Source organism: Myodes glareolus, chromosome X, assembly GCF_982192425.1.
Source record: "Myodes glareolus chromosome X, mMyoGla1.1, whole genome shotgun sequence".
Lineage (NCBI taxonomy): Eukaryota > Metazoa > Chordata > Mammalia > Rodentia > Cricetidae > Myodes > Myodes glareolus.
The window spans coordinates 58897290-58922037 of record NC_142053.1 but is presented as its reverse complement, the minus strand read 5'-3'; the positions used below and the strand labels follow the sequence as shown (position 1 = coordinate 58922037).

The window sequence follows — 24748 nt, the reverse complement described above, 5'->3', positions numbered from 1 at the left end:
TTCTCCATAAAATAGAATGCTATCAAGTAGGATTTCTGTTACTGAAGAAGAAAGATGCAATAGGCATTCTGTAGAAAGGCGAGGTTTCGTTTCTCAGGTATCATCATAGATAGGAAGAGCAAATTGCCTGTGATTCTGCCACAAGATAACTAAGGCGAGTAGACAGATCTAAAAAAATAAAGATCTAAAGAATGAAAAGGTAAATTTAATCTTCTGCCCTGTAATGACCATTGAAATAATTCATCTCCCATAGACCTTTTATATTGAAGACTTCAAAGTGCAATGAAAAATTTAAAAGATGTGCAACTATGAAAGACACGTATGATTTCCTATCTTTACCAGAAAAGGCAGTGGATGCTGACTGATAAACGAATACTTTTCATGCCACAAACATACATGTATGGGTACACACACACACACAAACTTAATTATTCAAATGTTTGTTGCACTTTATAATATTTTTACTTTCTCTGGGGAGAAACAAAAGAGTGTGTCCACTTGTGTACTCACTTATACATAAATTTCTTATGCCTACTATATTCTAGATACCAAGAAAATAGGTAAGATAAAAGTTTCTACCTTTGTACAGTTTATAGTGAAAGGGGCAGGGATTAGACAGGGACAATCATGATATAAACCTCAAGTCGAATCTTAATAATAAGTCAGAATTTCTTGGGTAAGAAATGAAAAAAAAAGAGCATGATCCAATAAAGGGGTGGATAATGGGAAACATAATATATTCAAGGAACAGTCAAATGCTTAGCATTGCTAGAATATAGATGCAAAAACTAGGAAATCATGTGGATATTGTGAGGAACCATTTCAAGATGTAACTTTTGGGAATGTGATCAGTGACCATTTCCTAACAATGTGAAAGGTTGATTTAATGAGGGTAAGGCCAAAGGCAGGAAAGATTTAGGAAGAGTCTTGTCTAAGAGTGTAGGCAATAGCAACCAGAAAGCTGGCCCAGTGGAAAAAAAGGACTTCTCCTCCAAGTCTTATAGCTGGAACACGTGGTAGAAAGAGTGAACGAACTCCTAAAAGTTGTCCTCTCACCTCCACTTGCGAGCTGTGGCACATGCTTGTATACACACACACACACACAAATAACAATAAATATTTTAATTTTAAAGAGAAGTGTAGATAATAAGAGATTAAAAACCTGTCATGGAGTAGCTTAATGAGCATGATAATGAGGAAACAGATCCAAGAATGGGCCAGGAATGGTATGTAATTCCAGCACATATGAGGCTCAGGTAGGTAAAGTATGACTTCAAGGCCAATCTAGGCTGTATAACCCCTTGTCTCAAAAAGAAAATGATTCAGTAATTACAGGTAACTGATTTGCTGAGTAGAAAAAGATATCTGTGATTACTTATTTGTGTATTAATTCATTTTATGTCTTGGTGTAGAATAGCTCTATTAGTTTTCTAGAACTACTATAACAAAGTTCCTCATGTCATAAACATAATATACCATTTTTTTGTTCTGGATGCTGGAAACCTGGGATCAAGGTATGAACCTGGCCATGCTCCCTCCGAAGGTATTAGGAAAGGTCCTGGTTTAGGCCCGTCTCCTAGTATCCGGTGATTTTATGAGTAGAAACATTGAACTGATTCTTTCCTGATCCACAAATGTTACTATCTTTTAATGTATGTTTCCAACTTTTTCCTTGTTGTAATGATATGAATTTTAAGTTATTGTGTGCCATGCTGGTGATTTAATTTTTTGAGACAAGGTCTTGCTATGCAGGCTTTACTGGCCTTAACACCTCTCTATATAGCCACATCTAGCTTCAAACTTACTGTTGTATCCTAGACTAGACTAGATCTCTTAATTCTCCTGCTTTTGTCTCATGAATACTGAGGTTACATCAAACTTGGTCTAATACTTTTGTTTATCTTGTATATTTCAACAAAGATGCTATCACCTCAAAATAAAGTAGTTTCATTCTTATATATAAGTAGTTAAATACTCAAAATAGGAATTTTAAAGAGAAACAATTCAGCAATTAACATGGTCCAAATGTTCAAAGCAAGAAAACGTGGAAAGGGGTAAATCAAATGAAAAAAAAGAAATCTGTCTAGTTTACTTATGGTAGCTTTAGTACAATCAGGAGAAATATTTAAAGATGATTGAAGCTATAACTTAGAGCCTAGGAAATGCAGAATTTATGTGCATTACCCTGCAGAAAGAAGAATAATTGAAGTTTTCCACATAGATGGATATACCCATGAAAAGTAGCTCATGAAAAATAAATAAAATAATATATGAAAGGGCAAAGAATAAAACCCAGAAGATCATGTTTACATAGGGAAGAAGAACCGTAATTTTAAAACATAGACCAATCAAAGTGGTAGTTTAAAGATGAAGTAGCGCTAATGATATACAAACTGGAAGAAGAGAGTTTTGTGCCTGAATTAATTGTTAACAATGTCATAAGCTTCAGCGAGGTTAAGGAAAATGAAGACTAAAGAAAACTATTAATATTTACTGTAAGCGTATGATATGGATTCAAGGTAAGCCTATTTGTAAATTCAGCCATTGTAAAAAAAATGCCCTGCATTTTTCTAGAATTATACTTTATTTATGAAATTTTGTTATACTTTACGTCTTACACTTATGGAAATAGTGGAATTTTTTAGAAATCACTTACCTTTTTTTCAAATCCATAAGAAAGTGCTTGCTCCTAAAGCATCTTTCCAAAAGTAGTTCAGTAATCCTGACAGAATTCATTAGAAGTGGTGTGTACAAATTTTGCCTTGGTCTTGGGATTTTGATATTTATGGCTATAGTTCTTTGTGAATAATATTCAGAATAGATAAAATGGAGCATCTCAAAAAGAGACTGTAATGTGGTTGGTCAGGAGAGAGCTTTCCAAGGAAGTCTCTTTCACTTCAATTCATTGTCTCTTTTTATGTAGTCAACACTGGAACACTCCGAATCACTAAATGTCATTTTATGCACTACTTCACAACTTAACCACACACATTACCCTTTTCTCTCTGTTCTCCTAAAAATGCAAGGCTATCTCTAGGACAGTTTACAATTAGACTCACGGTAAAAGTCTCTATTGAAAACATAGCATTTGTAAACTATTCATTGTCCACACAAATATGTATATATGGGAACAAGGTTCATATTTATATTTATAAATACTATTAAAAGTTTTACTAAGAAAAAGATTCAGTATGCACTTGATTCATTACTGCTTTGTATTGAGAGAGTTCATCAAGAGGTAGTAGAGATGCATTCTGGCCTATCCCAATTCTGTCCTCTCATAAAGGTAGGGCCCAAAATGATATTGAGGAGTATGAAGCTGTCTTTAAATTCAAAGCTGAATTGTAGCATCCATGGTATATTTGTTCCATAGAATCAAGAGGAAAGAAAGATAAGTGAAGGTTAAAGGTTAAGGAAGATGATATTCTATTTGTGTTTTGAAGGATTGGTAGTTTTTAATAGAATGGAGGAGGCAGTACATAAAAATCTATGGGGGCTGACTGAGCCCCCGAGGTCCAAATGAAGACTGAGAAGCCATTGACAATGGCACTGGGTCTTGTTTCGTCTGCATGGACTGGCTTTTTGGGATCCTGGCCTGTTTGGATGCTCACCTTCCTGGACCCGGAGGGAGGGGGGAGGAAATTGGATTCCCCACAGGACAGGAAACCCTGACTGCTCTTGGGAATGATGAGGGAGGAAGAGAGGGAGTCGGGGGAGCGGGAGGGTATTGGGAGGAGGGGAGGAAGTGGAAAGAGTGTTTTCGGATACTTGAATAAACAAAAAATATATTATACTGCTAAAAAAAATCTAACCTATGTATAGCTAGCATTTTCATAGAACAGTAGTGAAGGCAAACCTAACTAGATTCAATAGGGATAGTCAAAAATTGGGGAAATCAGATTGGGTGGGGTGGAATGGGATTTGTGGACAAACAAAAAGAATCCACAAAATGTATACATTACAAATTTCTCCTTGACATTTTCACTGCCACAGAATTTAGAGCCAAATATATCACACATATATTCTAATCTCCCAGAGCAACTTCTTTTAGTGTGAACCTGTTCACTTTTATCCTCATGTTTTATCCCTCAGTGAATTTTAATCTATGATCTCTCTGAAGTCCTTCTGAAAGTGAACTTGTAGCAGTTTCCTTTACAGTTTTGTCTTTTTTTTAACCACTTCAAATTAAGGTTGAGCCACGTTAGTCTTATTTCAAATCCACGGTGGCCTTTTTAGCAGGGGAGTACTGTCTCTTTGAGAACACAGCCTATAAAGGCAGGATAGAAGATGACTTGAAGGGTGGAAAACCTCACCGTAGTGATTAATTTGGTCAGTTCACTATTTTCCATATTTTAGGAGTGATGAAAGAGATTGTGAACTCATTGTAGTGAGAATTGAAACCTATGGTGGCCACAAATAAGTGATGTAAAATCATTTCTAATATATGGCCATTTCAATAACAACAGGTACAAAAAGGAATGTGAATTTCTTCTGTTGTAGTTAACACAGCTACAGAACTTATAACAATAAAACCAACATTCTTTTTATGGTCCATAGATGCTAGGCTTAATACCAGAAAGATGTGGCTTCTTATCTAGCTATGTATCTTCACTTCATGATGTGTGCAGCAAATCTGTGTGATATAACTAGGCTGGACAGAATCCCACTTTGTAAATTCAAGGCTTTGTGATTGTGATTGAATTTGAGATTACTAGAGTCTATTATTGAAAGGAAATTGATAGAGAGCAACTTTCAAAGTGTGGTTTAAATAAGGGTATCTACTCAATAACTTTGTGAAGTTGTACTATTCCTATGGAAACTAGGTTAGTACTGAAATCTGCAAGACTATCTAATCCACTTTTGAATGAGTCAGATACATTAGAATTATTCAATGTGTATTTTCATTTCATTTTATAATGAGTAACCAGTTGCAAGTCTATCACAATGATTATTGCAGTGTCATAATACATTGGCTCTCATCCTGATCATGGTGTTGACTACAATGTCACATGTTCTCATGTATAACTTGCCTACACTGTTAGGTAAAATGGTATCAGACCCTGGAATAACTCAGGCAATGCAAAAGCAAACATATGTGTATGTAAACCTTGATATTGTCAATTCACTGCTATAAGATGCTGATAGTTTTTACTATACCTTATAAATGAAAAATACAACTTTAAATATACTCACCATTGGAAAAAATGGCATAGGGGACTTCACTGACTATTTTTAATAACATTAGCTATGAAAGTGGAATTATCTAATATTTTTTTCATACTGTGCAGCAGAAACTCACTCTGGGTATCTAAGAAACAAACTGAGCTTCACTTCTTTCTGTATATCTGTTCATTTCTTTCTATTCACATTAAATTGGCTTACTACCCAAGTAAACATTACCTTGTTATCACATACCATGCCATGTTCTACTTACTAGGCAACCTATGAATCAGCAGACCATAATGGGGCCAAATGTCCACCATGGTCCACTCTATGACCATTTCAGCTGTAGATGATGCTGAACATTGTCAGGCACAGTGACCTAAAGTAACTGATTTTGCTCTAAGAAAATATCACCTCTTTCAGGGTCATAAAAAATGCAAGTGTAAGTTATATTCATTGCCTCCACTCTTTCCTCAACCTTCTGCAGTCTGGCTTCTGCTCGCCTTATTTCACTGAAATTGCTCTCATTAAAGGTCTCTAATGACCTCCATATTTCTAAATCTGATAGTTTTCTGTCTTTATTTTACTGCATCTTTCTACAGTATATGATGTTATTGCTTATTCCATTTTTCAAAATCTGCCCCCTTGTTTTGTGTAATATTCACTTTCTTTCTGTGCCTCTCAGTATATATACTGTCTGTATTCTTCAAAGATTCCTCTTCCGGAGCTCATCTGTTAAATATCATCAGTAATTCCCAGAAACTGACCAACAAACCATGAATTTCAGTCTGTGTCCTTTCGTATGTGATGGTTTCATTTACGATGCATCAAGTGAGCTCCAAATTGCTCTTAACTCTGCTCAAGCCTCTCTCTGAACTTCAGTCTCGCTGTATTTAATGGCCTGCTGGTCATCTCTCCCATATGTTTTGAAGGCATCTCCAACTTGACAAGTATCAAACTGAACTCATCACCTTTTCCTTGAAAGTACTTCCTCCTGCTGCAAGTCCTATTTTAGCTGATGGAACCACCATTCTCACATATGTATGTATAAGACTAGATATTCCTTTATCCCATATCCATATCCCCATATCCCTAGTTCTTATTTGTCCTCTCTTAAATTAACCTACACCATGATCATCAAATAACAATATATATTACAATTTATTCCCTATTGCATATCTGAAATTTGGGAGCCTTAAAGGTGCTGCATAAGACGCATCAGTCATCTGGGCATAATCCCTTGTTTTTAGCCACTACTGGCTTTCTTTGAGATACATACAGATTTGTCTGCTCAATACAATGTCTCTCCCTTAGACTATTCATTGCCTCTCAGTTAATTCAACCTTAACCTTTTGTAGCCAATTACAATATTACCTACTCTCGAAATTCTTTCCAGTCATATCTCTCTCCTGCAAGAATTTATCTGTGCTCCTAGAGAGTAGACACTAATCTTGGCCACTCTCTCACTGGATTCTTATTATTTTTGTATGCTACCCTAGTTGAGTGAAAACATCTTCAGGAAGAAGGCTGACTTTTCATTTTAATATCCAAATCCAATATAGCCTTTGAGTTATCAGTCCAACTCCTTGAGAACTGTGTAGCAGGGTAGAGAGAAAGCCTTAACACATCTATGCCAGACTAATTTTTAAACCAAAAGATTGCAGACACTACATCACAGCTACCAAAGAAGACACTGTCAGATTTATTGCTCTATCATTGTAGCACAATGCAAGGCACATAGTCACTCTTCAGAAAGGAAGATTGAAGTAAATTGCATGTTTATTTTTGTATAGCAAGAGTAATGTGCAACATGGCAGAGACTCTACTTACAAAAACAAACTCCCAACCCCCATACCTTTTCCAGTGAATAAACTACTCAGAAAAGCAAATGAAAGGTCAGTAGGTTGCCTGGTAAAACTGTTTTCCTAGGATCAGGGGTGAAATAAGTGACCATTTTTACTAGATGCATCATTCAAGCCAGGCTGGCATCTCTAGAAATAATCTCTTTCTACCCTTAGGGACAAATCTGTCCAGACAACTGGAATCCTAAAGCAGAGAAGTAATAGAAAGCAGTCTGGCAACATTTCTATACACACTGGATGACAATAAGAAAAATAAATATATAGTTATAAAAGATTTTCATTGCTTCCCAAAGGCATAAAAATATCCTAGCCTGTGATGACTTGTGAAATAAATAAAAAGTGAGAACTTTGGCAAATTCTGATTTCCTGTCCGATCTTTATTAAATCTTTGTTTTTATGGGCTAATGTGAAAAAGATTTTTACAAACATCTGTTTGCAACCTTTCTCATTGTCCCAAAAGTGGCTAAAAATTGTCATTTTGCTGTAATTAGTCTGTCTAGACTTCAAAACGTGTAAAATCTGTCCACTGAAACCTGTGAAACTTGACTCTTGCAAAGGCATGTAGTAAAGACACTAAGGTTTTATTCTATATTAGGTATCATCATGGTCCATTTCCATTATTTAGTCATTGTAACTATACTGTTAAGTAGATAGTATTAATTGCTGTTTCCATGGTGACAAAGATGAATACAAATGAAGAAACAGCTATTAAGGGCAGAACAAAGGTATAAACCCATATGACCATGCACTGAGAAACTGACCCATGTACAACACTTAGCTGTGGATATCTGTCATAAATAAAGATAATTTCTCACTCGAGCCTTGTTGATTGCTATGTGTGTATGTGGTATGTACTCACAGCTACATGTGTACATACATATACTTCATATCTATTTAAATATCAGTGCGGAACAAGTATGAATGTATCTCATTCCATCCTCTTAATACCCTATCTTATAAATATTTTTATCTCCATTTGGAGATGAGGAAATTGGTATTGACAAAGCTTCATTCATGTAATTCATGTAGGGGATCTTATTAGAAAATATGTCTTATAGTCTGCACTAATAATTTCAAAGGCTCCTGCATGTATCCTTTAGCTTTGCCTACTCCATTATAATATTTGTGTAAGTGGATTAAAAGAGAATAATGCTGTTTCTGCTTTGTATCTTCACCTACACTTTATTCTAGTTTGCTCCTGTTGCTGTGATAAAACACTGACCAAAAACAATTTAGGGGAGGAACGGCATTACTTCATTTTACAAGTTATAGTCCATCACAAAGGGAAGTATGCAGAAACTAGCACGGCAAGAACTTGAAGCAGAAACCATGGAGGAATGCTGCATACTGAAATACTTCCCTGGTAGGCTTAGCTGCTTTCCATATACAGTCCACGCCTACCTGTGGACTAGTACTGTGGGATGGTACTGCCCACAGCATGCTCAATCCTCCTCCATCAATTAGAGACCGAGAAAATGCCTCACAGACATGCAAGCAGACCTGTCTGGTGAAGGCAGTTCCTCAACTAAGATTGCCTCCTTCCAGATGTGTCAAGTTGATAAACAAAACTAGCCATGACAATAGGATGTCTTCTGAAAAGTGGGCCAGGGTCATTTACCATCTATGAAAAGAGGTCTTGACTGTTTGAATTAGTCATTTCTTTTGGTATCTCATATGATTTTATCAGTAAGATAAAGCTCTCCACAAATAAAAGCATACCTCCCTTTCTTTTAAGTCCTAACCAATCTTTGTGGAGACAGTCTTTTAAGCAGAATCACTTTTTATAACTTAAAATTTTACAAGTTAGAATCTAAGATAAGATATATATATACTTATAAATGATAATTGTGTGAAAACAAATTTGTTTAACCTCTAAAAATTGTATTTCCTATCACAAAGCCTATAAGCTCTGAAGTCCATAAGCAAAGCAGGTAATGAAACCTGTTTGCTGTCTTTTTATATCCCCTCTTCATTATAATATATTAAATAGTAACATAATCAATCAGGAATTGACTCGAACATCTTTTTCAAATTTTTATTTAATATCCTTTTCATACTACGTATTTTGATCATATCTTTTCCTTCCCCCAAATCCTCCCAGATCCTCCCCAACTTGCTCCCTAAAAGATAAAAACAGATATCTATAAAAGATAAAAACAGAAATAAACATCAAAACAAGCAAGAAGAGTACCAAAATAAAACAAAGAATTCACAAGAAATCATGGCATCCATTTTGTACTAGCCAGCTATTCTCAAGCATGAGGCCTTGCCTGGAGTATGGTTGATAGACCCAGTGACACTCTATTGAAAAAAAAATTATTTTTCCCTTTCCCATCAAGAATCAGTTGCAAATAGCTTCTTGGTTAGAAGTGAGATTTTGTCCAACCTCCTGTTCTTAGTGCTAGGATTTTATCTGATTTGAACCTGTGTCGGTTTTATGCATACTAACACCTTTCCTGTGTGCATGTGTATCAGTATTGTTGTGTCTGGGAAATGCTGTTTCCCTGCAGCCATCCACCACTACTGGCTTTTAGACATTTCTCAACTCCTCTTCAGCATAGATCCCTGAGCCTTGAGGGGAGGAGTTGATAAAGCAATCTCAAGTATTAGAGGAATAATATACAAAAAAAATCATTGTCTGGTAATATAGCTCCCTCCAAAACCTAAATGACAAATCATGATCCCACTATTTAGAAGTTATTGCTGATTTTATTGGTGCATGTCCTTTAAAAAAACTTTTTAAAATTATAAATTGTGTATTTTCACTAATAGGAACATGATACATTTCTTGGTAACTTGCCTTTTTCATTTTAAAATGTGGACTTCTTTCTCTGGTATGTTTGCATCCATATAATAATTTAGACTGGCTACAGAGTATGTAACTAGTATGTTATATTGAATCTCACAATGACCTATAAGCTACACTGAATATAAACAGAGTCTTAGCGAGCATCTGAAAAATAAAAAACCAGCCTTTTGTGTTTTTACCTTTTCTAGATCTGATGAGGACTGGCATTGTTCCGGTAGGCTTAAATGATTTGTTGAGACTTTTTCTGCAAAAAGTAAGCTGTTAGTAGCCATTTTATTCACTTAGCCCTGGCCTAATGCTCAGGTTGTATTTGAGCTGCATTAGATATTAAAATTATAAAGGATTTTCTGACAGTTGTGAATATGAAATTGAGAAGCTGTGTGTTAACTCTCTTAATTGTTCATATTTAAAACAACTGCTGACCAACTTCAACCGTAAGGGACAGTTTATATTTTAAAAACAATGGCGCTGACAGCTGCTTAAGTGTCTGTAATATTAGCCACGCAGGTTGCCTTTGTCTACACAACTGGTTAAGTAATTAAGCACAGGCTAGCATGGGAATCATTACTGATGTGAACACCTGTTTATTGGCTCTTGCATTGTATACTGTAGGTTAAACTTCTCAAAATCATCGGCAGGGCTTTCTTACTGTGATATGGTCTTTGGGGGTTTATTGTGTAGGAGGAAGGACTGGCATTTCTGCTTTAATACTGAAACCAGGGTGTTTACTCCCCTCCACATTTCCCACACTTAAGTTAGAGTTAGACTGAGTGCTATCAAACCTCCACCATCACCATCTTCTAGAAATAGGGAATCCAAACCTAAATGCAAGATTGCACATGTTAAAAACAATAAGACTAGCTGTAAAGCCTTAGAGTGATTCTGAAACAAAAGCAGATGACAGGTGAGTGTATTCTAGGTCAGCATATCAGTGACAAACCTCAGGCAGATCACAAACAACTGCCATGGAGAATGACAGAGAATTGTCCATCATATGATCAAAGTTGGAGAAATGGCTGATGGCAAGTATTCTTAGTCACAGGGATCTATGTCACCCATGAAGTAGAAAGTCACACAGATGACAGTTGATAATAATGAGTTGACCCCGGATCGCGGAGCCATTTACTAGCTAGTTTATTCAGCACCAAACCAAATGGCTGCTCAGTATCTCACCCTGCCAAACACTATGGCCCAGGTCATTGTAATCTTCACCTTGATCATCCCTTTTACTATCACTCTCGCTACTGCTATGTAGCTGAATTCAACAACCTCTCTAGATGACTTCAGAGAATCCCATTTCTGCTGGTCTTTCCCACCCTTTACAGATAGAACTGTAACCTTATGTATAAATACTTGAAAATTGTTTTTAAGAAACAGAATTGGAATTAAAATAACATCCTTATGGAAATTGCTATCATTACATCTTAGTCCTGACAGCTACAAATACAAGCAGTTCCTTTCCTTTCATTGTGTCATTTTATTCTTTTCCTTAGGGAAAAGCAAGTTAAGAAGTACAGTTATTCCAATTTTCCTTTTATATATTCATTCCCTTTTTGTACCTCCCAAGAGAAAAATTTGCATAACTGAATGGTCTGCAGCATAAAGAATTAAAATCTACTTTTTTATTAATCAGAAATTGACAGCTATCTTTCTATTTCTTTTTTGTTTGTTTAAATCCCACCTATCTTTTAAGTCCTAATGAGGGTAAAGTTTTGCTTGACTTCTAACTCCTACTTTCAAGAGATGTAATTTTTCTCTAGTTGGAGCCGGAACTGCATTTAAAATTAAGTAGATGCAACAAGAAACATATAATTAATTTAATGTTACTGTTATTGATACATTTATCCCTCCCACCGTAGTAATGTATAAGGTTGCCTGTTATGTACCAGGTGGATAGTTTATGCAGTAACAATTTGTAGCGAGATGGAAGGACAGAAAGTTTTTCCTTGCATTCATGGCAAAGATGTATGCCCCCTATGTAAGCAGCATAGCTGAAGGTGAATTCAAGGATCTGTATCTGATTCATGGCTAGTGACTAGATGATGGCTTCATTATCAATTTTGAAGGAACTGCTCCATATAAGCCACTATGATGCACGCCCTGCACAGCATGAGTTTCACTTATAGAATTTCTTGGAAAACTTTTCCTAGTATGTTAGTTTGTATTTCCCATATTTTCTAGATATGCAGATGTTTTCATAGACTCTCATCCTCACAGAGAGAACATTTGACTTAGGTCCTATTTGCATTCTAGAGTAAAGAAGTGAATATAATGCTTGACTAATGTACAAAGCCAACGACATTAAAAAAAATCTATTCACTAGCTGTGACATTGAATCCAAAGATAATCAATAGCAAGGTCAGTGGCAGCTGAAATACTGAATAGTATACTGATTTTCTTTTATCTGCACCACATTTTTCTAAGATCCTTTGAAATACCCAAGTTATCAATTATGTAAATGTCAGCCCTTTAAAAATACCAACAAGTTGAGTATACATGTTGTAAAAGCACCGTGTTTGTGAAAGATGAAAGTAAGAATCACATAGATTCTACATTTGTAGCTTAATATGGATTAAGTTTTTAATGCCTTAAAGTAATATTATTATACTGTGTGATTTTACTTTTATCTTGTATTTCCATCTTCCTGAAGTTACTATAATTGAGTTTGTTTGATAATGTACCCTTATATTGCTACAAGACTTGGTAGTTTGCAAAATATGAGGTTCATAATAGAGATAGAGAGTAGAGTTACTACCTGGCAGGGAGGATAAGAAGAAAGTGAAATATAGAAAGGTGATTTAATCTCAGTACTGCAGTTTTATAAAATATAATTTGTTTTTCCCCTAGCACAGCAGAGTTTCATGCTGATAACAAGCTCCTGAATTAATAAATCCATTGCAACTATTGATACTTTTCCCTTAATAACATAACGAATGCTGAGCATTAAAAAAGGAAAGATATTGTTTGTACAGACGTTACTTCTAGCAGATCTATATCCTTAAACATAGAAAAACTACCAACATCGTATCTTCAGCAATATCAATGTGAAAATAATTTGTGCATCTCAATTAGAATACTATAGTTTCCACACAAAAGCATGCTGTTTCTCAGAATGCATTTGCTTATTTTCCAATTGGAAAGGCATTTAGGGGTCCATTTTGTTATCATTACATGTGCTTAACTCCAATTATAGTTAATGGGAGTTGTGTGTCTATAGTCACAGTAGCCTCTGAACTGTTTTAACATTATTGCTTTCCATTACCATCATCATTAAAATAACTTTCCACTCTTCTGCCAACTTGAACTACCACAGTCATCTAGGTTCCTGTTTTCTTTGCATGGATTTATTTTCATGTAATAAAGCATATGGATTGCACAATGTGGCCTGTTTCTACCTTCAAAAACACTGCAGTATCATTGACAATAGAGTAGATAACCTAGAACTCTTTAATTGCTGGGCAGAGAGGTAATTGACTGGCTCTTGCACATGCATTTTTGCGTAACATCTTATATATACAATTCCACTGGAATAAAGCAGGTCAATATAGTGTGATAACTGATAGCTGGTAGATGTCCAAAATTTGAAACATTCTATAAAATATGAGAACATGAGATTCACAAATTGGAAGCAGTAGACTTTATCAATAGGTAACAAGACTACAACTTTAATTGCAGTTACTCACACTTTTGACAGGGGCAAAACAACAAGACTTTCTGTCTAGCTATAATTGATGATGCTCTTTTGGAGACTTCTAGACTCTGCTCTGTTTCCCAAAGAAAAATTGCCAAGCTATCAGAAAAACTGATTAGAAGGCAGTACAGGGTAAAGGAAGGCCTTGTTGAATTTTCAAGGAAATGAGAAGCCTGGAAATTCCTAAAAGTGGTTGGGGATGTATCATGTGTCAATGGTAAAGCACTTGCCTAGCATGTATGAGGCCCTTTGTTCCATCCTGAAACCATACACAGATACACAGACACACATATGGACCTGAGCATCAGTACACTCACAGTTGTATACTGAGTTGTCACTAAGGGAAACTTAGGCTCCCATCAGGAGTCCGAATGAAGGCATATAGCAGATTGGTTTATTTAATAGCCAGGGGTGGGGGGTGGACTTAGATACCCTCCTAGCACCCAGCCATTTCAGTCCGTTGACATAGCATGATCACCCCCCTCATTGTCTAGGCACAATCAGAACCTCTGACAAATGCCCATTGCTAGGTCCTCGGGCAGCATCTGGTCATCCCTCATTGGCCAGCTACAGTCAGGAATTCTGATAGTGCCAGACAGACTCTAGGTTGACTCCTCTCAGTCTGGCAGGCCTTACCTCCCTACAAAAATTAGTATAAAAAAAGAAATCATACAGTCTTAAAAATCCACAACATACAATAGGCAAACAACAAACTAAGGAAAATATTTCTAATATATATTGCAACCAGTTGCTATCTTAAGCACAATAAGCAGTCAAAGGACAAGGCCAACATGCAAAGAAAAAATAAATGAATGAAAAGTTCCACCTCACTAATATTTGGAAAAATGCAAAAAAATGAATCATATGTCATTTTTCACTTTTTATATTAGCACATTTTAAAAGGTTATTACCCAAAGAGATAAGACAAATTCATGTACTTCCAATTGGATTTAAATTAGTACAGTATTCTCTAATGCCATTTGGGGTTACTTCTGCATACCAAAGTAATGCCTGTTCTATACAGTGCATACATATGGGTATATTTATAAGGATGATCATTTCCTTCACTATTTCTGCACTGTTATAATAGCAAAATATTGGGATCAGCTTAAATATTCTTCATAAGAGCAGTTACTTGTAAATTATGATATATTGGCATAATATAAAATGAATATGTGGCCATTCAAAATCATGTTTTCAGTATTATATTTAATAACAGAAAATTTATATATTTAATAACAGACATTTAATAAAATTTTTACAAGAAAAGGATAAAAACAACACATTGCATGTCTAGTTTGAGCTCAAGGTATTTTTCATTGTTTTTATTTATCTATACATTTTTCCCACTCTCCTCCCTCCTCCCCTCTCTCCTTCTACCCCCTCCCATGACCCCCATGCTCCCAATTTACTCAGGATACCTTGTCTTTTTACCTTTTTATGTAGATCCATGTATGTCTCTCTTAGGGTCCTCTTTGTTGTCTAGTTTCTCTGGGGTTGTGGCCTGTAGAATGGTTTCTCTTTGTTTGATGTCTAAAAGCCACTTATGAGTGAATACATATTATATTTGTCTTTCGGGGTCTGGGTTACCTCACTCAATATGTTTTTTTTTTCCTAGATCCAACCATTTGCCTGCAAATTTCAAGATGTCATTACTTTTTACTGCTGATTAGTACTCCATTGTGTAAATGTGCCACACTTTCTTTTTCCATTCTTCAGTTAAGGGGCATCTAGATTGTTTCCAGGTTCTGGATATTACAAATAATGTAATGCTGCTATGAACATAGTTGAGCACACGTCCTTGTGGTATGATGGAGTATCTTTTGGGTATATACCCAAGAGCAATATTGCAGGATCTTGAGTTCAATTGTTGCCTAACTTTCTGAGAAATCGCCATACTGATTTCCAAATTGGCTGTACCAGTTTGCACTCCCACCAGCAATGAAGGAGCATTCCCATTACCCCACATCCTCTTCAGTATAAGCTGCCATCATAGTGTTTTTAATCTTGAACTCAAGTTTTTGTTTTTTGTTTTTTTAAAGACGTCATTTCTTTAGAGGACAACAGAAGCACATTACACTATGAGAGGAATTGGTAGTGGACTTGATCCTTTTTCTCATAGTTTCAGTCTCAACTTGATCATCTCATGTAGTATGAAAGATAGAGTCCTGGTCATACTCTTTATTAGAGCTTTGACTGCACACACCCAGGTTGCATACTGCAAAACTTAGACTTCTAGTCTGACTTTTGTCCTCTTAGTTTTGGGCTATGTCTGATCTGTCTTTAGTCTTTGGTCATTTTACTTGGCATTTACAAAAACAACAAAATTATTGACATAGGTTTGGGTAGATATCTAAAACCTAATGACATTTGTATATTTTCTACATTATGTTTTGTTTGCATAGTCACTAAATAAATGATTGTATGAGTGGATTCTTTCACAGTTAATATGACAGTTTGTTTAATTCATTTACTACAGTACTCAACAAGGTTTAGAGATGAATGCCACATGTACCTTTGCTTAGAGAAAGCGTGGAGCTTCTTGCTCTTAGGACAATAAGGACAGATTTGCCATTAGTTTAAAACAGGTAACCTAATAGAAGGCACAGAACCACATTAAAGCCAAGACATAGGCCTAACTTCTCCTTTGGTAAAGATCTAGAACATTCCCTGAAGACCACTGCCTCCATAGCATGCATCTTTGTAAAGGTATACCCTTCTCTTCAATGCTACTCTTTAAAGATTTCAACCTCCATAGTAGCATCAGAAGCTCCTCACCTACACATAAGAGTTTATTTCAAAAATGTGTCTCTCACAAATAAGGAGAATAAGCTTGGGTTTGCTTACCAAATTCTGGTAGACTGGGAAATGAACTTGATTCTGAGTAGGCCAAGCTCTCAAATCATATAGCACACCGCCTACTTCCTCCACCTGTTTCCAAAGAAGAACTGCCATCAGTTTCACAATCACCCCAATTACTCTGTTCCCTATGACAACAATGATATCTAATGTCAATGATATCAATTATATCATAATGTAATGTGCCTCTGTTGTCCTCTAAAGAATAATGTCTTTTTAAAAAAACTTGAGTTCAAGATCAAAAAGCTGTGGTGGCAGCTTATACTGAAGAGTTGTTCTTTTTCTATAAATGTGATGCTGACTTGAACGGTCCGTTAGTATTGAATACCATAAATATAGAAGTTATGTTTCAAATAATCCACTTAGTGGTATTTCAATCTCTTATTCCAAAATGAAGTCAGTCTTGAGCATGAAAATTTGTCATCACTAAATTATTAGCCATTATAATGTGAAGACAGATAGAAAGTCTATGTATACATATGGAAATACAGAAGTGTGTGTGTCTGTGAAAGAAAGTGTGTGTGTATGCATGCATATGTGTACTTTATGAGATCCATTTATTCCATTTATGGCTTGATCTGTAGAACTTTATGGTACAAATATATGTTTTATAAAAAATTAGTTTTAACATAAATATAAAGAACTGGAAATTAATTTTTAAAAATTTAGAACAGCAATGTTGCCATTGTTTTTAATAGCTCTTTCTTCATAAACAAGATTGTAGGTTGACATTTCAAAAATATAAGTTGTGACCTTTCCAGAATTGCTTCTTCATGTAATTATCTTATTATGTTGGGAACCTCTTAGGCTCCTAAACGGAAGAGATCAAAAGGACAGAAAAAGAAAATCTAAAATAGTTCTCCTTTCTATCTGTTATAAGGCCAAGTTTGGATCCTGAACCAATGCTCATGCCACTTTCCAAAAGCTTTAATGTCCTTTAGTCAGTTTGCTTTGGCTCAAAAGCATTTTCTCACACCAAATGCCACCAATAAATTGCAAGTTGATATGAATCCTCACACCCTATCATTTAATACTGTGATGCTGGAGTTTTGGCGGTGATCCACTAGGTAATGTTTATGTTACAGGGTGTCAGAGGTGTTCCTGGAGGGAAGTACGGATACCTGTTGACTTCAGCTTGTAGGATCCCCAATGCACCAACTTCTTTCAGAGAGCTGGCATAACCCTGTGGGAATCCTGCCATCATTCTTGTATCTAAGAACAAAATTAAAGTTTTAATGTTTGCAAGGAAATGGGAATCATCTGGTTGTAGCTTAAGTTTTAAATGTCTTCTAAGAAGTTCCAAACTATTCTGTATGCAAACCTGTGCCATCTAAGTAATAAGCCCTTTATCCAGGAGTGTTATCTTCACATTTTTAGCTGAATTGTGATCCATATCACAAATTAAATAATGGATTTTTTAATGGTATCTTCAAAAGGATTCCCCAAATAATCCATCACTCAGATGTATCTCCAAGTAGAAAGCCTTTTGCTTCTTCACCTTTCTGCAATATGATTGTATTCTGAAGCATTGCGTACGCTTTAAGCTTCTGACTAGTTTGCTCAGTGCACTCACAAGATGGTGTTAATGAGGCCAAGGTCATGGGTGCAAGAAAGTGTTGCTGCATATTGACCACAGACTACCGGGAATTAGTCAAGAGATGATACTACAACCCAGAAAGGCATCATGACAAAACCTCAGGCCTTCTCAGGCCAGCCTCTTCGTGGAGAGACAGGATATGCTAGTGGGCCATCATCATCTAGTGAGGAAATGAAGAGCAGCTTGGGAGGATCCAATGTCTACTTCTGAACAAAGCAGGCCTGACATTTAGACATTAACTTTGCATTATAATCTCCTATCATACCATTGATTTGCTGCGTAACCTTCATCACTAAAGCAGAGATAATAGGATGGAATGAAATGGGCTTACCTCCCGGGGATGTTGTGTGAATTAGCAAATTAACTAGTGTAAAGTGTTAGCATTTATGTAAGTGCTGGTGGTTGTCATTATTTCTAGGGACTGAGTCTCATTCTAAATAGAAAATCTAAGTATATTATGCTTTTGCCAGGAAGAGATTTTCACCCACATCAATTGCATTTAAGCTGAGCATAAAACAGAGGTGATAATAATGTAGTAGTGATCATCACATTGCAGAGCTGTAAGCCTTTTCCCTATTAAAGCTAGAACTATTTTCAGCAACTTTCAATGCTTTTAAACTTTGTCTTCCAAGTTTTGTGCCAACAGTCATCTCTACGGTGATTATTCTTCCTGTGATGGGTAGGGGAATGGGACCAAGAATAGGTCCCATTCATTATTCATTTCCATAATGACTATATAATGTATTGAATTTCTTTACATCATACAATCAGGCAAACTCAGTAGCTACTTTGATTGTCATATATTGCAATCATTGTTTTAAAAAAAATCGCCTTTCCCCCCACTCTGCATACACTGATGTCCTTTAGAGATAGCCAGAATACAAATTGAAAACTCATGGGGAATTGAAGGGGTTTTTAACAAAAGGCCTGTACATAGATCTTTTCAATTTAACGTCTTTACCAGGGAATTTTGTTGTCACCTGCTTATTTCCAAGAGGTCTGTGCTTGAGAGAATTCTTCCATTGCTTTTATCACTCTGCCTCTGCTTACCAAGAAAAATCATTTCTTGCTGATTGCAGAACTCTTGAACTCAGCCTGGCAGCTGCAGTGCAAATGCCTCAGATCCGGGCTCTTTGCAGCTTATTTCCATATTCATTTGAAGTGATTTTTCAAGACTGTTTGAAAACCTCTCTCAACCTGACACTGTGCAATAGTCAGAATCTAAAGCTCACCGTGTGTTCCCTTCTTCTTTTCTTTGTCCTACAGATAACAGACGGGCCCCTCTGGAAAGATCACGCTCTCGCCACGATGGAGCCATGTCATCCAAGTGATTCCTGATGCCAGAAAGAATGGAGACATTTAAGAAAAAAAAAATCCATCTTGAAAAGAACAAAATATACACTCAAGGGTTTGAGTGGAAATAAATGCATTTCCACAAAGGTCAAGCTGAGCTGGGTGAAGTAATGTGTATTTGTAGGAGTACTGCATGTCCACTAATCCGAACCCAGCTGTCCTGATTAGAACCCAGTTGTTCCTCTGTAGTGTAAAGACCCACATTACTTGACATTGTGGAGACATTACCTGACTGTGGAGACAAAAGTATAAAAAGAAAATAGAAGAATCCTAAGGCTCCTACAAACATTCCAGTCTGTCAAAGAATGTAAAACTGAAATTTCTAGGTCACACCTACCCACCCCACCCCGCTGTCCAATAAATAAAAGAGGAGGAAAGGGTAACAGACAGGAAGATTTTTCAGTGTCTACTTCTAGCTCTTCGTGTGTATGTATATAGTGTAAAGTCCGAGAGAATGGGTGTGAATAGCACACTCTGAAAGAGAAGTCCCAGTCAAGGTATTTAGAACTGATTTCAAGCAAAAGCTGATGGGTTCGTCTATTTGACAGAAATTAATCTTACCATTAGTGTTTCAGCATGATATCGCAGGCACTTGTCATTACTAAAAATAAACTAAAGTTTAACAAAATCTGCTAGATTTCAACTTTATTTAAGAAGTGTTTTCTAATTCTGCATAGATATTTGCCTTATAGAAATTCTTTGGAAAGCTATTTTTGAGAAAACCTCTACGCTTCATGCATATGCTAGGAATGAACCTGAAATTTCTATTGCCTTTATTTAGATTTGAGAGGAAAATATTGATTCCTGGTTCTTCATGCTAGTGCTTCTTTCTCCCTTCATCCCTGAGAGTTAGGGAATAGAACTGCAGAAGAGTCCAGAGGGAGGAAGAGGATTTCATTATGCAGGAGGCAGTAGAAAACTTTGTAAAGGTCAATTGTTTTATCTCCCTTTCCACCCCTTTACCTGCTCTACTTTGGTAGTTGAAGTAAAAGCAAGTGTCTGTGCATGTGTGAGGGTATGTGTGTGTGTGTGCGCACACGTGTGTGCATGCATGTGTGTGTGCTTATATCTCTTACTGCAGTAATTCCATAGCCTTATAACAAGGTAAACCTCTCTGTCATCACCATACTTACTTACCTTATATTATTAACACATTTCAGTGACGCTGCCAAAACAACACTAGCAGATAAAGAAGCTCGGCATTGTTTTAAATATGTGAGAGAGCAGAAGTTATACTTAACTTGTCTATTCGCTTACAATGTGCATTTGTAATAATTGGTGTAACTTCTCTGGAGTGTAATTTCAAGATTAATTCATGCAGATGATTGTGATTGCTGTAAAAGAGTGCTTGTGTGTATATTTCTTATGTAGAAAATTCTATTTCTCCAAAGCACATTATAGACATTCAGAGAAAAGAAAAAAATGACTGGCTTAGCAAGCCACCTTCTGAGATAATGTAAACAAGTGACCAGTAGCTCACAGCATCTTTATACTGATGTACAGTAATTTAAACTGTTGCCTTTCATCCTAGTGCGTTCTTACTTGGATATTATAATTCAAAATACTCTGAAGCTGCTATAATAGAGAAATCAGAAGGTAACAATGTCTGAGGTTTTTTCATTTTTTTTTCCTTAAGTGAAAATCACACACACACACACACACACACACACACACACACACACATAAAAACATACCACTTAAAAAATACTTTAAAAAAATAACCACAAAATTTAAGTTCTACTAATTGATGTAAATAACTACTGTATGCATTTTTGACTTTACAAAGTATTTTCTGAAATATTGTGGTATGGCTTATTTGAGGTTTTGTGTTTTATTTTTGTTTTTATAACTGTTCAGGCTGTAGAAAATTTATCTTGAAATGTAAACGTTGACTGAAATTTGGGGCATTTGCCCTGCCATATTACCTAACTGGTCAAGGTTGAAATACTGATGCATATCACCTTTTCCAGATGTGAACTTGCCTTATTTTCTAGTTTGTAAACAGGAATGAATGAAGTACTGTTATTGATAAATTATATATTTGTATTTAAATGCATTCCACATGCTTTTCACAAACATTAGAAAACCTTTCAGGAGACACATAATTAACTTATGAGACTTACAGTAATCTTGTTCCAGCCACTTGCACTTTTTAGTTTACGTTGAAGGGTATCATCCAAAAAGAAATACGTAGTGCAATTTTTAAAATAAAACCAAATTAGGCTGAAATTTTTTATTTTTATTTTTGTTTATTTCTGCCACAGATGAGAAATACCATTTCTACTTTTTCTCTGGAATGTTACCTAACAAGTTAGCCGATTAGTATATTTTCCTTTGGCTACTGTAATGCTTGACAGTAAATCTGATGGTTTAAGACCATAGCAATGTATTCTCCCATGGTCCTGGAGGCTAGAGGCTTGACATCTGGGCATCAGACCATTCATCCTACCTCCAGAGTCTACAGCAGAGGCCCCTTCTTTGCCTTGTTCATCTTTGGATGGCCAAAGGCACTGTGTAGCTTATGACCACGTCTTTCTGTTCCACTTCACATTATCTTCCTCTCTGTGTACCTGGTCTCTCTCTGCCTCTCTTGTAAGGATGCTGATGGTGGCATTTAGAGACCACCATGTTAAAACAGGATGATCTCACCACTAATCCTGAACTTTCTGATATCTCCATGACTCTTCTTCCCATCTGTCTGCCAACTGACCCCCAGAATGTATGTTTGCCCCATATGTAAAATGCATTCACCTCATCTCAATGTTGGCTCAAATCAGTATAATAACCCATAACCCCAGGTACTCAGTGAGAGAACAAATAAAAATGAATTATTCTCTTCTAAAATAGCAGTAGGGAAGGCATAGACTAATAACAAAGGAACTCCTACTACAAAAGGGAAAAAAACAGAAAGTAGAAAGGAATCATCTGCCCCAACAGTCTTCCAAACAACTAGCCAAACAAGTTGCCCATAGGTTTCAAGGCATGGCAATCACTTTCTGTCTCAGACATCACCCTTTGGAACTGCAGCTCTTTCCTCTTGGATATAGGGCTAGACCTCTGATCCAGGCCTCAGGTCTCTGCCTTTTTACCTACAGTTGTTTTTGCCTTTGGGGTGCTTCTTTTTCTAATCTGAAAGTTATCACATTTTGCAGATGAATAATTTTATTAGCTCATTTTCTGACCATAGTGATCTATCTGGCAACCTTCTCTCATTTCCTCCTATCTGTCCCTTTCAAGCCAAGCCAAAAGTATTCTGATAATTATTGCATTCTCAAAAATCACATGTGAGTTCCAAGTATGTCATGTCAATCCAACCTCACAGTTTTTTGTTTGTTTATTTGTTTTGTTTTTCAAGACAGGGTTTCTCTGTAGCTCTGGAGACTGTCCTGGAACTAGCTCTTGTTGACCACGTTGTCCTTGAACTCACAGAGATCCACCTGCCTCTGCCTCCCAGGTCCTGGGAATAAAGGTGTATACCACCACCGCCTGGCATCCTCACAGTTTTTCCATAGATAGTTTAAGCTCTACGTGTGGTTTTCTTTGAAATAGTTGAATGAATCCAGGAATGTGTGCCTGGTCTATTCAGTGCTTGCTATTCTTTAAAAACTGGTAGGCCACATCCTTCACCTTAACTCCAAAGCACATCTTCACGCAGAATTTCCTCATTTTACCATCTTTAAGATTAACAAAATTTACCAAATTAAATGCTGTTTCTGTATTGACATAATGGTTCTTTCTTCAGTTTACCTCCTCTTTTTCTTTCCTTAACATTTTCATTTCCTCCTATTTAACTCTTTTTTAAATTAGTAAAAAAGTAATGAGTTTCACCGTGACATTTTCATTCATATTTTGTTTTGCTTTTGGCTATTCTCCCCACCTTCATCCCCCTGCTCTCACTTCCACCACTACCCCTGTTACCATCCCATCAGTAATTCCCATTTTACCTTCATGTCTCATATATTATCCTCCTTTCTCCTCCCCACTCCCTTAAGTCTGCTGGCCCACTCCCAGCAAGAATGAATTAGCTCATGCCTCCAACACTTGGCTTGCCAAGCTCCTCTGTTAAATACCCGACTTTATCACTTACAGGATCAAGACTGGCTTTCCACAAAACTACAGGAGACAATTCGGATAAGTTGTTGTTTAGTTTGTTTTCTTTTTTTGCTGCTATATAACAACAATTGCCTTTCTTCCAGGTCCCAATACAATATTCATTTCCCTTTGTGACATCACCAGAAATGCCTTTAACATCTACATTCCCAACATTGGTTTGGCTCAGGCAATCTGTAGTTTCTCTATTAAGTTCGTCATCTAAAATCGTTCCACCTTCCACCCAGCAGCCCATTCCAAAGCCCCTTTCTCAGTTGTAGATATTTGTTATAGCAATACACCACTTCATACTAAAATTTCTATAAGGGTCCTATGGTTACTGTAACAGATTCCCTCAACACAGTGGGGAAAAAAGAGTAGATTTCTGGTTCTGTAGTGTTTTTAAGGTCACAAATCCAAAGCCAAGATATTGGCAGGACAGCACTCCTCTGCGGGCTCGGGTAGAAAACCCATTCTTTGCCTCTTTTTGTATGAGTTTCATTAGTCCGTGGATTGTGGCTTCATCTGCCTTTCAACACCATTCCCTCTGTATATATAATCTACCTCTCCCTCTCTCTTGTAAGGATAGTTTTGTTGTCCCGTCCAGATTATCTATGATCACATCCTCATTTTCATAGCCTAAATTTAGTTACACCTCCCAATACCGGCTTAACCAAATATGGTAATATCTCAAATTCTGGTGATTAGCACATGAATAAACATGTCTTTTTGTGGAGGGGAGGGAGCATAATTCAACCACTACAGTAGTCACTGCATATAAATGTACTTTATACTTTTGAAAATGCATCCTTGGTGCTCAAGCCAGATTTAAGGTTGTTATTAAAAAGCTACTGTCTGCACAGGCTACTGCATGCTTTGTTATTAAATAGACAAAAGGCTATTCTAAATTTTGGTTGATACTTTTGCCACTGTAGTCAATTAGTTGAAAAAAATTCATGGATCTCAACTCTGCTCTAGTGTATCTTTTTTGCCCTTTTTATGGAGTCTTTGTTCAGATGTCTTCTCTGATGCATAATGCAGGCACAAAACTACCTCTGATACAGAAGGGTTCTTTAAAAGCTTCCTTTAGATATTGTGAATCCCTCTGCTGAAGGGAGAGGTGAAAGCAAAGACTGTGTTGAATGGGTATTGAGGGAAATTGTGTCCGTAGCAAGCCACCTTAACGAAATAGTTCAAGCAGCAGTAAAACTGTCCATTTGTGCTCTCATTTAGCCTCAGAACATCTGTATCTGTGCTGGACCAATAACGACTTGCAATCTCTATATAATGCCTACTAATCCAATAAAGCTTAGATTTGCATTAAA

The 24748-nt window shown here is 36.4% G+C and overlaps 1 protein-coding gene across 2 annotated transcripts in view; it reads left to right on the top strand.

Moving 5' to 3' along the window:
• Diaph2 (diaphanous related formin 2) overlaps positions 1-24748 on the top strand; it is a 727907-nt gene extending 703159 nt beyond the window's left edge. For both annotated transcript variants that reach the window (XM_087903154.1, XM_087903153.1), the window contains one exon: positions 19248-24748. In XM_087903154.1, coding sequence (XP_087759280.1) covers positions 19248-19312 — 65 coding nt within the window. In that variant the 3' untranslated portion in view covers positions 19313-24748. The remainder of the gene's footprint in view (positions 1-19247) is intronic.